This window comes from Stegostoma tigrinum, chromosome 20 (assembly GCF_030684315.1).
Source record: "Stegostoma tigrinum isolate sSteTig4 chromosome 20, sSteTig4.hap1, whole genome shotgun sequence".
NCBI classification, from domain to species: Eukaryota; Metazoa; Chordata; class Chondrichthyes; order Orectolobiformes; family Stegostomatidae; genus Stegostoma; species Stegostoma tigrinum.
The window spans coordinates 11456491-11472074 of NC_081373.1; the positions used below are offsets into that span (position 1 = coordinate 11456491).

The 15584-nt window shown below is 41.7% G+C and overlaps 1 protein-coding gene across 2 annotated transcripts in view; it reads right to left on the reverse strand.

Moving 5' to 3' along the window:
• zfyve27 (zinc finger, FYVE domain containing 27) overlaps positions 1 to 15584 on the reverse strand; it is a 175839-nt gene that overhangs the window by 138024 nt on the left and 22231 nt on the right. For both annotated transcript variants that reach the window (XM_048551283.2, XM_059653001.1), the window contains exon 5: positions 13740 to 13852. In XM_048551283.2, coding sequence (XP_048407240.1) covers positions 13740 to 13852 — 113 coding nt within the window. The remainder of the gene's footprint in view (positions 1 to 13739; positions 13853 to 15584) is intronic.

The window sequence follows — 15584 nt, forward strand, 5'->3', positions numbered from 1 at the left end:
ACTATTCAGAGTTACAGTGAAGTGGCATGGAGCAAAAACATCAGTTAGTGCTTCTATTCCCCAAACCATGACTGACTGAAGTCAGTCATATCTTAAGGATATGGAGTAGGCCAGTTAGGAGTGAGATGAAGAGAAATTTCTTCACTCAATGTGACAAGGCTGTGAAGTTGTCTGCCACAGCAAGTTTTTGAGGCCGAAACATTGAAATGTGTTCAATGAGGAGCTAAGATATAGTTCTTAGTACAAAAGAGTTGAAAACATATGGCAGAAAGCAGTAACAGGATCCTGAGAGGACGATCAGCCATGATTATATTGAATGGCATAGCAAGCTTGAAGGATCAAATGATCTACTCCTGCTCTTATCTTCTATGACTACGTTTAACACCCCTCAAGATGTGAATCAGGCAACTCAACAAAAACCAGAACTAACTAGAAAACCACATATAACAGGAGTTATGGCTTTTTCCAAATTCAGCTTCTCCCACTTACCTTAAAGGTTGCGACAATGTTGAATGATGACTCTTTTCCATTTGTTACCTCTTCCTTTTCCAATCGCACTGTACTTAGTCTCTCACCACTACATTGTTCAATCTGTTCTCAGGCCTTCTTCGCCTTCTTCCTAGCAATAGGAGCTCAATCATTCATCTCACCACATTGGCACACTCTCACAGAATCTCAAAATGGTTTTGACGCAGAAGGTGGTCATTTTGGTCCATCACGTCTCAACTGCTCTGAGCATTTCGATTTAGTTTCAATCTCCTGTTTTTTCTCCTTAAGCCTGTACATTACTTAAAAAGAAACATTCATCCCACATCCTCTTGAATACCACAACTGAATCCAGCTCACCAGTTTCAGGGAGTGCATTCCGTGCCCTAATTACTCACTGTGCGAAGAAGTTTTCTCTCACCTCACATTTACTCAAAACTGTGCTTTCTGGTTCTTTATTCACTTACTAGTCAGTACAGTTTCTCCTTTTCCATTCTGTCCACATGCCTCACAATTTCAAAAAATTCAATCATATCTCTTCATAGCCTCCTCCACAACATGAAAACGGTCGCAATTTCTCCAAACCTTCCTCCCAACTAATGTCTCATCACTGGAGGCATACTCACAAATCTCTTCTGCCATCTTTCCAACAGCATAGCACCCAAAAATGTAGGCAATATTTTGGCTGAGATCCAATCAGTGTCTTGTATACAAGTTCATCATAACCTCCCTTCTCGTGTACGCTGTGCCCCTACTTATGAAGCCTACAATATGGTGTACATAGTGTTTACAGCTCTTCTACTTGTTCTGACACTTTCAGTGACTTACGTACATATATACTTAGGTCTCTCTGCTCCTGCAAAGACGTTTGGATGAGTATGTTGTTCTTTAAAGCAACTCTCTTTGTTCATTGTACCAGAGTGCATCATGTCAAAACTTGTTTGCATTGAACTTCATCTGCCACTATCTGAACACTCCAATGTGTCAATTTTTTTTTGAAGTTCTACAGTCTACCTTCATCAGATTCACAAAGTGTAGCTTCCCAGCTGAAAAGAAAGCTACCTGATGATTTTTACCCTCTCGATTCTGACCTAATTCTGACACCTGGAAAAAAGCTTTGAAGATGGCATGGCAGTTTCTTGCCTTCAGAGGTTCAGACACATATGTAAACGATTCATTCCCCAAAACTTAATAGTTATTACCTACAAGGTATTAATATAATCCATGAAATTAAACAATTATAACAATATTGAGGATGAAGCTGAGACAATAATTGGCCATGATACAGCGAATGTCAGATAGATGCAGGGTTAACAGCGTACTCCTGTTTGTATAACAATATTCAACTATTGCTCAAAATACTCAACAACTTGCACTTACGCCATGTCACTATCACAACATCCGGAAAAAAAAAACTTAGGTTCCAGACTCGAGCCTTCACTGCAATACCTAGGAGCCAGTTTGAACATCGATCATTCTTCACACAAAAAGGTTTCTAAAATCAAACTAGTTCTTTGCTTTGTTACCTGCATTTAGAGCTTTCTGACCTTCAACTTGTCTGCACTAACTCACAACATCCCCAGTCAGCCAAGTAGCAAAATCTAAAGATGGAATAAGTGACCTGTGGCAGCATATCATGCACTCAGTTGACAGATTAGGGCTCTGAATGACTGACGATGCATTAACATCCTATCCATAGGTCAGCGTACTGTGAAGCCTCAGTGGTGAGGAGGTGGTAGGTTTTAAAACAGTTCCACCTGTAGCGAAACTGTCTTTAAAGAAGCCCATCACAACTCAACAGTACAAGTCTGAGGAAAAAGCAATTTTATTCCACCAACAACTCTCTCATTGAGGGAGAAATAAAATGCCATCGATTTTACATCAAACATTTCTCATCCAGAGACAACATGCATGCTTTGGCAGGAGAGTTACATCATACCTAGGTGAGATGCAGATTATCAAAGAATACCACTGCCCTTCTCAAACCGTAAACACAGTGCATTACCTGAAGGACAGTGGAGTTAACACTAATCCCTCAACCTGCTTCACTAAAATAGATGATCCAATGAAAAGTTCATTATGTGGGTACTGCAACTGATTAGGAAGACAACAGGAATTTTGTCATCTCCTACAAGGGAAATTGAATATAAAAGTAGGGATGTTTTACTACGGTCATACATGGAGCTGGTTAGATCACATCTGGAGGAATATGCACAGTTTTGGTGTCCTAAGAAAGAAAATAAATGCTTTAGAAGCAATTTAGGGGAAGGTTCACAACAGTGATATCTGAAATGGAGGAGAAAGGGCATTGAGTGCCTTATGAGGCAAGGTAGGGCAGGCTGTAGAGTTTATAGGAAAAGGAGGTGATCTTACTGAAACATTCAAGGTTCTGAAAGGGACTGACAGAATGAACTCTGAAAGTACGCTTTTGCTTGTGGAAGAGACTAGAACCAAAAGGCACTGACTAAAAATAAGAGGTATTTCCTTTAAGACTGAGATTAAAGGAATTTCTTTTCTATTAGAGGTTGAGAATATTGTGAATTCTCTTCCTCAAGAGCGACAGTTGCAGTCATTAAATATTTTTTGCCAAGGGAGACCGACAGGGTACGCTAAATGTGGATGTGAGGCCACAATCAGATCTGAATGAATGATGGAGCAGGCGCAAGAGGCTAAATTATTTGTGGGAGCTTGTTGTGCAGCAACTGCATTGTGTTTTCTGCATTGTAACAGCCGTCACTTTTCAATGCAAGTACGTCAATGGCTAAAAGCACTTTGGCACTGTTGAAGCCATGAAATACGGTAAATCATGCAAGTTCTTTCTTTACGCCACCATTCCAATCGGTTAGATGCTGTACGTCCCAGCCCCAGATGTAGGAGAGAGGCAAAAGAGGAGGTTGCTGTGGCCTTAATCAAGATCTCTGTATCCTTGCTAGCCACTGGAGAGGTGCAGGAGGACTGGCAAATAGCTAATATCATTCCTCTGTTCAAGAAGGGAGAAGGGATAATCCAGGAAACTGCGGACCCGTGAGTCTCACATCAGTATACGGGAAGCTCCTGGTGACAATTCTTAGGGATAGGATTTATGCACATTTGGAAGAACATGGTCTAATTAGGGGCAGTCAGCGTGGCTTTGTGCAGGGCAAGTTATGTTTTACATGATTGAATTTTGAGAGGAGGTGACAAAGGTGATCAAGGAGCGTAGAGCAGTGGATGTTGTTTACATGGATTTTAGTAAGGCTTTCAACAAGTTCCCTCATGGTAGGCTCATCCAGAAGATTAAGATGCATGGGATCCACGGCAACTTGGCCACGTGGATTCAGAATTGGCAATCTCATAGAAGACAGAGGGTAGTGGTGGCAGGTTGTTTTACTTCTAGAGGTCCATTCTTCACAGGGATTCATACTGGGATCTCTCACTGTTTGTGATATATATAAATGACTTGGATGAAAATGTAGATGGGTAGGGTAGTAAGTTTGCAGATAACACAAAGATTGGTGGAGCTGTGGATAGCGTGGAACGTTGTCAAAGGATACAGCAGGGTATAGATCAGTTGCAGATATTGGTGAGAAAATGGCAGATGGAGTTTCATCCAGGTAAGTGCGAGGTGCTTCACTTTGGGAGATCAAATGTTAAGGAAAAGTATACAGTTAATGGTAGGACTCTGAACAGCATTGATGTACAGAAGGATCTTGGGGTTCAAGTCCATATTTTCCTGAAAATGGCCACACAAGCCAGATAGGATGGCAAAGGCGGCATAATGTGTGCTTGTCTTTATTGGTCAGGAATTGAGTACAAGAATCAGGATGTCATACTGCAATTTTATAAGACTTGGGTTAGGCCACATTAGAGTATTGCATTCAATTCTGGTTGTCACATTACAGGAAGAATGTGGAAGCTTTGGACAGGGAATAGGAGTACCAGGATGCTGCCTGGATTGGAGGGTATGATCTTTAAGGGCAGGCTAGTAAAATTCGGGTTGTTTTCTCTTGAGCAGCAGAGGCTGAAGGGAGGCTTTATAGAAGTCCATAAAATTATAAGATGCAGAGGTTGGATGGACTGTCAGAATGCTTTTCCCAGAGTTGACATGTCTAATACTAGGGGACATGCATATAAGTTGAGAGGCAGAAAGTTCAAAAGGAGGTGGGAGGGGCAAGTTGTTTTTTTCTTTATACAAAGTGGTAGGAGTCTGGAACACCCTGCCAGGGCTGGTGGTGGAGGCAGTTGTGATAAGGGCATTTAAGAGATTTTTAGACAAGCACATGAATATTCACAGAATGGAGAGATGTGGACCAAGGGGAGGCGGAAGAGATTAGTTCATTTAGCATCACATTCGGCACAACATTTGTGAGCCGCAGGACCTACTCCTGTGCTGTACTGTTCTACATTTTGTGTTCTACTTGTCCTCGCACACTCTTATGCAGGGGTCCTCTTGCTGATTGCTACCCAAAATGAAGAGGGCAAACTCTAACCTGATGCACTAACTGAAGCTACACACTGAAGACACCTCCTGAGCCATCACAGTCCCAGCCCACCCTAACAATACCCATAACAAAAACCAGACATGCTGGAGAAACCAACTGGTCTGGCAGCATCTTTGGAGATAGAAACAGAGTTGGTGTTGAATCTTATATGACCCCTCTTCAGAACTCAGAAGGCTCAAAAAAACATTAACTCTGTGGAGAGAGAGGAAAACAGTTACTACCAGAACTCAGTTTTTAATTTCAGATTTCCAACATCTGCAGTATTTTACTTTTACCTGAAATTACCCATCCTCACCTACTGTGGTCCATCAATTAAACAGAATCACAGAAAGACAGAAGTGATAATGGCACAGAAATAGGCTATTTGGCCCATCATACCTGCAGTGACTTGTTAAACGAATATTATCTAATGCCATTCTCCTGCCTTCCCCTATAATCTTGCACATTATTTTTAGTTAAATAATTATCCAATGCCATCAAATACCTCCCAGAAAATGTTAGCTTCATTCCCTGCCATAAATTCAGAAATGGCAAAGTAAAAGTTGATAACAGTTCCTGTGTTCAAACAGCCAACTTGACATTTGCGTTTCTGTGTAAAAAGTGCTGCTTGAATGGGGAGGAGAAGGCCTGCCTGCTGATGCTGTTCAGTTCTAGTCAGAAGAAGAATGGGCAAATGGAATGGTTAAATATATAAGTCTAAACTGTCAATGGATGAACTGCAATAGTTACATACAAGCAGTTTCATTTACATAGAGAAGCAAAGTTGAAGGAGTCCAGGCCCCCTGACAGGATATCATTTTGCAGAATTACACAAAGTCTAAAAATTATTTTCTATTAAATGTTCTGAAATGTGGGATTTCACAACAAACATGCAACCCTGCTTCCCATCACTCATTCTTCCTCTCAGACTCCGACCTATTTGTTGCTTTTAGTCCAGACAGGGCTCTGTGGCTATTTATTTTTTCTTAAATACTATATGATTACACATATTGTAAGTGCGACACTGGTTCAAGATTTCCTGTAGTTAAGCAGGGAACCTTAAAAGGCGTGTTTACTTTACTGTGACTTGGCTGACAGCACAAACTGGTGGATGTGAATCTACATTCAATTTGAAACAGTGTATCAGATCTGCTGTTCTACAGACCATTCATTAAACGTAGTGACACGTGTTAAAAGGCCTATTAAAGAAATGGAAAGCAGCACTGGGGGTTCACTTCTAAAAGAAGGCATTTGAAAAGCACAGAAGTTATGTTAAACTTGCACAGCTCATGGTTAGAGCATGTTAAAGAGCATTGGACACAGCCCTGATCTTCGTATTAAATATGATAGCAAGGCACTTTAGAGATCAAGGAAGGTTCATTCATAAGATAATAAGAAATAGGAGCAGGAGCTGGTCGTTCGGCCTCGAGTCTACTCCGCCATATGAAAAATCATGGTTAGTCTGATTGTGACCTTAACTACACTTCTTGCTTGTCCCTTATAATGCTTAGCTCCCTTAGCAATCAAAATCTGTCAAATTCAGCCTTGAGTATATTCAATAACTCCAAAGACTCGCTGAATGAACAGAGTTCTCCTTATCTTCATCTTAAATAGGAGTCCTCATTTTTAAACCGCATCTCCTATTTCTATTCCTCATGAAAGGAAATAACCTATCAGCAGCCATTCTGTCAAATTCCCTCAGGGCCATACATGTTTCAATAAGGTTACCTCTCATCCTTCAACCTTCTAAACCACGAGTATTGTCACAACCTGCTCAACCAATCCTCATAAGACAATTTCTATCTCAGGAATGAGCCATGTGAACCTTCTCTGAATTGCTTCCAAAGCAAGTATATGCCTCCTGAAGGAAGGCCAAAACCACATACAGTACTCTGCAGCAGAGTTCTACCTATGCCCCATACAGCTCTAGCATTTTTATACTCTATCTCCCTTGCAAAAGTCCAACAGTTATCTGCCTTTGTAATTATTTGCACGCAAGCGTCTCGTGATTCACGTATTAGGAACACCTCAGGTCACCTTGTACCACTTGCCAGTCTCTCTCTAAACAGAATTCTCTACCTTTCTATTCTTCCTGCCAAAGGGACAATCCCACATATCTCCTTATTTACTAGACCTCAGCCATTTCCATGATTTCCATTATTGATTCCCAAGTCTCACCCTCTGAAGGGCCAATGCTTACTCGAGCAAATGTTACCTTATGTCTCCCTGCCCACTATCTACAAAACAAATTAGAAATGTGATGGAATATTCTCACTTGCCTGGATGAGTGCAGCTCCAACAACATTCAAGAAGCTTCACACCGTCCATGAAAAAGTAGCTCACTTGACTAACAATTCATTCACCATTTTCAACATTCACCAATTACAGCCAGAGGCAGCAGTGTTCATCATCTGCAACATGAACAGCAGCAACTAACCAAGTTTCGTTCAACAGCACCCTCAATAAAACTAGCAGGACAAGGGCAGCATGAGAATGGTACCAAATCTGCAACTATACCTCTTAGCCATCACCACCCTGATTTGTAACAACATTTATTGATCCTTTACCATCACTGGATCACAATGATGGAACTCCCTTTCTGACAGCACTGTGGGTGTCCTGCAAGGACTGGAGCAGTTCAACAAGGCAGCTTACCACCACTTTCATCAGGGCAATCAGGAATAGCCAATAAATGGCGATCCAGTCAGTAGTGCCCACATCCCATGAATGAATAAAAGAAAGCTACTCTAATCCTTATCATATACTTTCAAAAGGTCAGTTTTTAAAACTTCTTGCTAGGTTACTCTCACATTCCAATATCACTCTCTCTGTTGTTTTAACCAGTACTTAGGCAGATGTAGAAACTTCCACTTACATGGGAGGCCAGCATAAGAAATTATATATGTAATATGGTCACTAGTAAGCCCAACAGGGAACCCTGGAAGAATGTCTTTACTCAAGTGACTGATTAGAATGTTCAACATGCTAATACAAGGGGTAACTGAGGTGCTCAGCATAGATGTACTTAAGGGGAAGCTGGGTATACATAGAAGGGGGATAGAAAAGAAAGTTATTTGATATTGTTTTATGAAATAAATTTGGAGGAGCCTTGTGGAATACAACACCAGTGTAGACCAGTTCAGCAGATGTCCCAGTTCTGCGCTGTAAACATTAACTCCACACTTTTTCCTGCATACTACAGAGATTTTCCCAAATTACAAATGATGTAAAATTCATGCTTCCCCTCTCCTCAATTTTCAACAGTCTCTTCATAACTTAACTCACAAGTTGCGATTGCAGTCACCTGCCTTTGATGCATTCTGTCCAACACAGTCTTTGTTCAGGGGCTTAAGACACTCTGTTAACAGAAGATATTGCGTAAATATAAAGGAACTCATTGCTCCATCAGTATAAATGGCTTCACAGCACGACTTTGGCGATGATCAAGGGAGAGTTTTATCCAAAACTTATTTCTCAATTAAAATAAAATTCTGTCATTACTTTATTTTCAAAAATATTTATTTGTTCATGGAATATGGACATTACTGGCTAGCCTGGTACTTATTACCTATCATTAGCTACCCCGGAGTAGGAGGTGATGAGCACTTTTTTGAACTGCTACATTCCATGGAGGTGAAGATACACCCACCGTAGTGTTAGGAAGAAGGTTCAAGGGTTTTGACCAGGCAACAGTGAAGGAAGAATTAAATATTTCTAAGCCAATATGTTGTACGGATTGAAGGGGAACTTGCAGGTGGTGGTGTTCCCATGCCTTGGTTGTTTCGGGTGGTCAAGGCTGAGAATTTGGAAGAAGCTTCCAGTGGAGCAACTGAGAGCCACTGCAGTGCACCCTGTAGATACTGCACACTGCTGCCACTGTGTGTCAGTGGTAGACGGAGAGAATGTTGAAGGTAATCGATGGGGGCCCAATCAAGTGGGTTATTTCGTTCTGGATAATATTGAAATTCTTGAGTGTTGTTGGAGATATACACATCCAGGCACGCGGAATGTATTCCATCACAATCTTGACTTGTGTGTTGTTCAGGGCCACCAGATGGACAGGCTTTGCATAGTCAAAAGGGAAGTTACTGGTCACAGAATTCCCAGCCTCTGGCCTGCCCTTGTATCCAAAATATTTATCATATTCTGATTAACGTTATCCACCACAGCACACGGCGCCACCACTCCACCCCTCTTCCTCACAGCCTCACTGTCTCACAGTCCTCCCCCCAAACAGGATGTTAATACCGTTGAATGTCAAAGAGAGGTGGTTAGTTTTTCTTTTGCCGAAGGTGGTCATTACCCAACATTTGTCTGTAGGGCCTTCCTATGTGTAAATTAGCACTTGCGATTGGGTTAGAGTTAGGGTTAGCAATATAACAGGGCTACCATCAAAAATTAATTTCATTGGCTGTAAAGCACTTTGGGATGGCCCAAATACTTGAAACGCACAAGAGAAATGCAAAGCTTTCTTTACCCAATTCAAAAACTTCCTGCAGTTGTGCCATTAAACAAGACTGTTGAAGGGACCACTCTGTGCAGTCACCAATATTGAGCGGTTGGACTCAATGTAAACCGCACAGTCTGCATCATCAAGGCTTGGTGACCAATCTCTACTTGCAGCTTCTGACAAAATTCAGCACCAGTTGCTATCGCTTGAGGCTTTTTTTTGGCTACAAGGAGCCTGTAAGACTTATTGTTCTGTTTTACTTGCAGTATTTATTCCTTGAAATCTGTATCTGACAGCAGGAGATCAGTTCTGTCACTCCTGGCTGCCAGTCTGAAATTATACCGAACACCTTCAACTTATCAAATTTTGATGTGCTGGTGAGGTGCCAACAGAGGGTCACTTTCTGAGAACAGCAGTTTGACAGCTAATAGTTCCGAAATAACCTATACCTTTCCTGAAGAGCAAGCTTCAAAATACATCAACCTGGTGTCAATCACAATGGTAAAAGGAAATGAAGGCCAGTCAGCCCATCAAAGTTATCCCTTCTGAGGGACGCACCAGTTTTTCCTTTCTCATCACAGCATTTATCTGGCTCTGGAATTTTCTGCCCCTGCTCCTCAACCCAGGCACCATCCTAAACATCATATTAAGTCACATCATTTACTATCCTTAAATATTTAATTATTTGTATAGCAATGACTATATCAACCAAGCACCTAAACTGGATTTCATCTGCTTTGCATCATTAGACCCCCTTATTGATTCCACATGCTAGAAAGGTAGGAAGATAGACACTGGCTGTTCACGTTTGATTTCAAACCAAGCAATAATAATTGAATCAAAGGACTCTCCTCTCTTTTTGCTAGCTAGAGTGGGCTCACCTAAAAAATCAGTTTGTACAACCCTAAATTATACCAAGGATTCACAAAACAATTTCTCCGAACTCAGTTCTAATTTGATAAAGTCTCTCATTGCAGTTGGTATATGGCATTGAGGCACATCTCATCTATCCTCAGAACTCAGTGCTAAAAGCTAAGTTTCACACAGTAAGACAGTGGTATTGATTTTGGCTGTCATCAGCCACTTGAAGCAATATGTAAACAAAGTTAGAGTCTCCATAAAATAAACACGTCTGAAGTCTGTTGACCAGAGGGATACGAGTGAGTTGAAACAGCTACAGAAAAATTACCAGCTGGGGATAAATAATTACCTTGACCTGATTAGGAAAGGAGACCCAAAAATCAGAGAAACAGACAAAAGTACATTAAACAGTAAACAGGAACTCAAGTGAAACAAAACTTTGAGAAGGAGATGTAAAACAAACAGTTGGTAAAGATTACTTGCAACTCAAGCTGAACAGGCCAGGAAAACCCCAGGCTCAGTCTGTGCTCCATGCTGAGGAGGGAGTACAGCTCCTGGAAAGCTGGCCTCAGTGCCGTGGCAAGGGAGAAGCCAAGGAAAGAAAAGTTAGTCAGTGTTTTCACTTACTGTAACCCACCAATCGGGTAAACAGGACACGTGCACAGTAAAAACCAGGTTAACTCCATTGCAGCCATCACGCCTATATGAGTTGAAGAGCCTGTGAACAATGACCATTTGCATGCAATAATGAAAGGAACAGGGGAAAATGATAACCATTCATTCTACACACTAATATCGTTCAGGGAAAGAAATATGTCATCTATGTGTGACTTCAGACCTCCAGTGGTTGACTGCCCTCTGAGCAAATAGGGGTGGGTAATAGATGCTGGCATGGCAGAAAAATGCTCATATTCCAGTGAACAAATAAAATTATTTGGTTAACACAGCAAGGTTTTCAGTCCTTCGAGGTTGTAGCAGCTGTTTCTAAAAGTTAGAGTACAGTTAGAGTACAGTATCACATTTACATAGCACTTCTAAAGTAAAACATTAGTCATTTCACAGGAGCAATTTTATGCCAAACGTGACACAAAATCAATTCGGAGTAGAAGGTCAGATGACAAAACAAAACCCGGTCAAAGAGATCTTTCTAAAAGTAAAGGGAAAGGTAGAGTAGCAGAGAGATTTAAGAAGGGAATTCGAGATCATGGGGCCTAAAATGAGTTAAAAATAAGGATGACGAGTTTATAAAATTGAAGCAATCATGACTGTGAACCATTTTAGGGGGAAATGAGAAAAAGAACAGAAGTAGTAGAGGTTTGGACGTGCTCAGTTTATGACAGTGGAAGTTGGGAGACTAGCCTGCACAGCACGTGCATGGTCAAGTCAAAAGTTAAGAATGGCAACATACTTTAGGAAATGTACATGGAGCTCCTTTCGAAAGGATCTTCCAAACCTGCAACATCCACCATCTGGAAGAATAATGACAACAAGTATATGGAAACACCACCACCTGAAAAACCCTTCCAAGATGCACACTATCCCAACTTTCCATTCCCGCACTTTCACGGAGTCAAAGTCTGGGAATTTCCTTCCTCAGAGCACCGTACATGTCACTACTTTCTCTAAGGGAAAATTAGGCACGGACAACAGCTGCTGGTAAAACCAGTGGCAACCACATCCCACACAAGAACTTTAAAAATATGTCAGGTACTTTGTTTTCATCACAGCGCTTTGCCTCTAAGAAGTTTCATGTGGACACAGGGTTCAAAGTTGTCCACTATAATCTCTTACCTTGCTCAGTACAAAATTTCAAAGCTGATTTAGTGGTTGAAAATCATTTGCACTGTAATCGTTTAGATTAAGGACAAATTCTATGAAGGGGCTGAAGCATTCTGAAACATTATGTGCTGCTGTTAAAGTTTCATTTACACTGTCATTGGGATTGAGTAATCAAGTTAACTGGATAAACTGGAGTGAACCGCCCAAAGAGAATCCCCCTCGTCCTCGCATACCACCACACCAACCTCAGGATACAAGGCATCATTCTCCGACACTTCCGCCATCTACAATCCAATCCCACCACCCAAGACATTTTTCCATCCCCACCCTTGTCTGCCTTCCGGAGAGACCACTCTCTCTGGGACTCACTTGTCTGCTCCACACTGCGCTCCAACCCCACCACACCCGACACCTTCCCCTGCAACTGCAGGAAGTGCTACACTTGCCCTCACACCTCCTCCCTCACCGCCATCGTAGGCCCCAAGATGACATTCCACATCAAGTGGATGTTCACCTGCATATCTGCCAATGTGGTATTCTGCATCCACTGTACCCGGCGTGGCTTCCTCTACATTGGGGAAACCAAGCAGAGGCTTGGGGGCCGCTTTGCAGAACACCTCCGCTCAGTTTGCAATAAACAACTGCACCTCCCAGTCGCGAACCATTTTAACTCCCCCTCCCATTCCTTAGACGACACGTCCACCCTGGGCCTCCTGCAGTGCCATAATGATGCCACCCAAAGGTTGCAGGAACAGAAACTCATATTCCGCTTGGGAACCCTGCAGCCCAATGGTATCAATGTGGAATTCACAAGCTTCAAAATCTCCCCTTCCCCCACTGTATCACAAAACCAGCCCAGCTTGTCCCCGCCTCCCTAACCTGTTCTTCCTCTCAACTATCCCCTCCTCCCACCTCAAGCCACACCTCCATTTCCCACCTACCAAACTCATCCCGCCTCCTTGACGTATCCGTCCTGCCCAAACTGATCTATCCCCTCCCTACCTCCCCACCTATACTCTCCACCTATCTTCTCCTCTATCCATCTGCGGTCCGCCTCCCTCTCACTCCCTATTTACTTCAGAACCCTCTCCCCATCCCCTTTTCTGATGAAGGGTCTAGGCCCGAAACGTCAGCTTTTGTGCTCCAAGATGCTGCTTGGCCTGCTGTGTTCATCCAGCTCCACACTTTGTTACCTCGGATTCTCTAGCATCAGCAGTTCCCATTGTCTCTAAACTGGGGTGAAATTTGCTACACAGCAAACTTTGCAAACTCATGATAGAATATTCCACAGATATTCATTGCAAAACAAGTGAGATAAAGTTAGAGGAGTGGTGAGAATTTGGCCAACCAGTACTCCTCTTCCATCCTTCTTTTCATACACAACTAAATACACCCCTAGCCACACTAAATCTCAAAAGCATCAACACCTACAACCGATACAGGAAAAACATGAAAAATTAATCTCCTGCTCTTTAAGGCAATCAGCTAATGTTCTGAGGCAACTGGGGGCACATAACTCCTCAGGCACAAATAACAAATTACTCTGAACTGGAAACATGAGACAAAGGAGCGAGATACAGACAAGGGCACTCTCAATTTTATAAAGATGATGAGGGAGCAGTTGAGACCTGGATCTTAATGTGCCCTTTCATCAGTATCTTTTCATCAATTAGACCATCACATCCACATTTTCAATCACTTACCCCTATAGAAATCTGCATTTCCCAGAAATAACAAACTGTTCAGAAGAACAATGACCCAGCAGAGTGGGAGGAGATAAACGACGGAGAGCATTCCCAACAGGCTCCCATAAAACCTAAACAAAATATAAAGCAAGATAAACATCCAGCATTAATAAGTCCGCTTTCCAGACTTGTGTTCTGATGTCTCCTTATATGACAGGGGAGGTCATTCAGGTCCTTGAACACATTCCATCATTTGCACTACTGTGATGAAGGCTCATGATCTAATTTTATGTGGAAACCTGGGTTCTAAAGTGGACAGATTCACATACACAATATGGAAAAAAGAACCCTCTATGTTTGAAAGGACTTAGTTTCAATTTTTGAGTTCTGAGAATAGCTCCATTGTGTCTGGAAATTTGTTTACATGCATTTAAATGAGACTCTTTTTACAAAAAAACCTTGAGAATAGTTCAGTGCCTTGGAAAACAAAGTAGAAAGGAAAAAGAAAGAACAGCTACATTGCAGCAAGGTGTCTTGTAACACAAACGCAGGGAGAGGAATGGATTCCTTTTAGTAAAGACAGAACTATTCAGGTATGGAAGTAATTATGGAGGTTCCTTTCATACAGGAGAAAATCATTCAGGGAGGAAAAAAAGTCTGCAAGAGCAGCGCTGCAATTTAGGAGCCTCCAGAAAAATTTGGCAGGAGAGAAGAAATACTCAGTGTAATGAAGGCAGAATATAAGGGCAGTGATATTCTGCTGAGGAATTTTGCAGAGTAATTTTGGGAAGGAGGATGAACTGGCACTGGTGGAGGGGCAGGGCGCAAGGAAGACGCACAAAGATCCTGGGAATGAAGGGCTTGTCACATGAGGAGCAGTTGAGGATTCTGGATCTGGTACTTGAAGTTTAGAAGGATGAGGGGAAATCTGATTGAAGCTTACAGAATACAGAGAGGCCTGAATATGGTAGAAGTGGAGATGTTTCCACTAGCAGGAGAGTCTAAGACGTGAGGGCACAGCCTCACAAAGGTGGTCTATTCCACTTCCAGAGCTGAGATGAAGAGAAATTTCTTCAGCCAGAAGATGGTGAATCTGTGGAACTCATTGCTGCAGAACGCTGTGAAGGCCAAACCATTGAGTGAATTTAAGACAGAGATACATAGGTTCATGATTCTTAAAGGGATGAAGGTTATGGGGAGAAAGCAGAAGAATATGGTTGAGAAACATACAAGCCATGATTGAATGGTGGAGCAGGTTCAATGGGTCAAATGGCTTAATTCAGCTCCAATAACTTATGTCTTATCAGTAAGTGAAAGCTCTAGGAACAGAAGACTATGGAAGAGGAGTTTAAGGAATCCATATTAAAATGTAGGGAATACGTGAGATTAGTTTGACACAGGGTGTTAACAAAACATTAACTAAAGATGATAGTATCAAGTGAATCCAGATGTTTGCCAGAACAGAACTAATTACAGCTGTACACACTTTAAAGTGGACCTTCATTGAGATTTGAGCATTTGTAAGGTTGCTGGTGAAGGTAAAAAGTTTAATCTTTTATTTCTAGAAAGATGTTTCAAATAGTTCTTATATAGTGTCTAGTACATTGTGCAATAAACTTAGAAGTTCTTTTGTTAAAGTATACTGGTACCCTCTTGTGAGTAACTGGTCATCTTCACATTCAAATTGTAAAAATATACCTTATGGTCTATCTAACAATGCCTCAGTCTGGAATGTCTAGTCCAATATTACGATCCATTGGGATCATAACAAATCATAAACTGAAACCCATCCACCTGCTTCAGCTCTAAACACTACTTTAAAAAAATACCTTGGATGAGCAAAACAATCAAAAAATACTGATT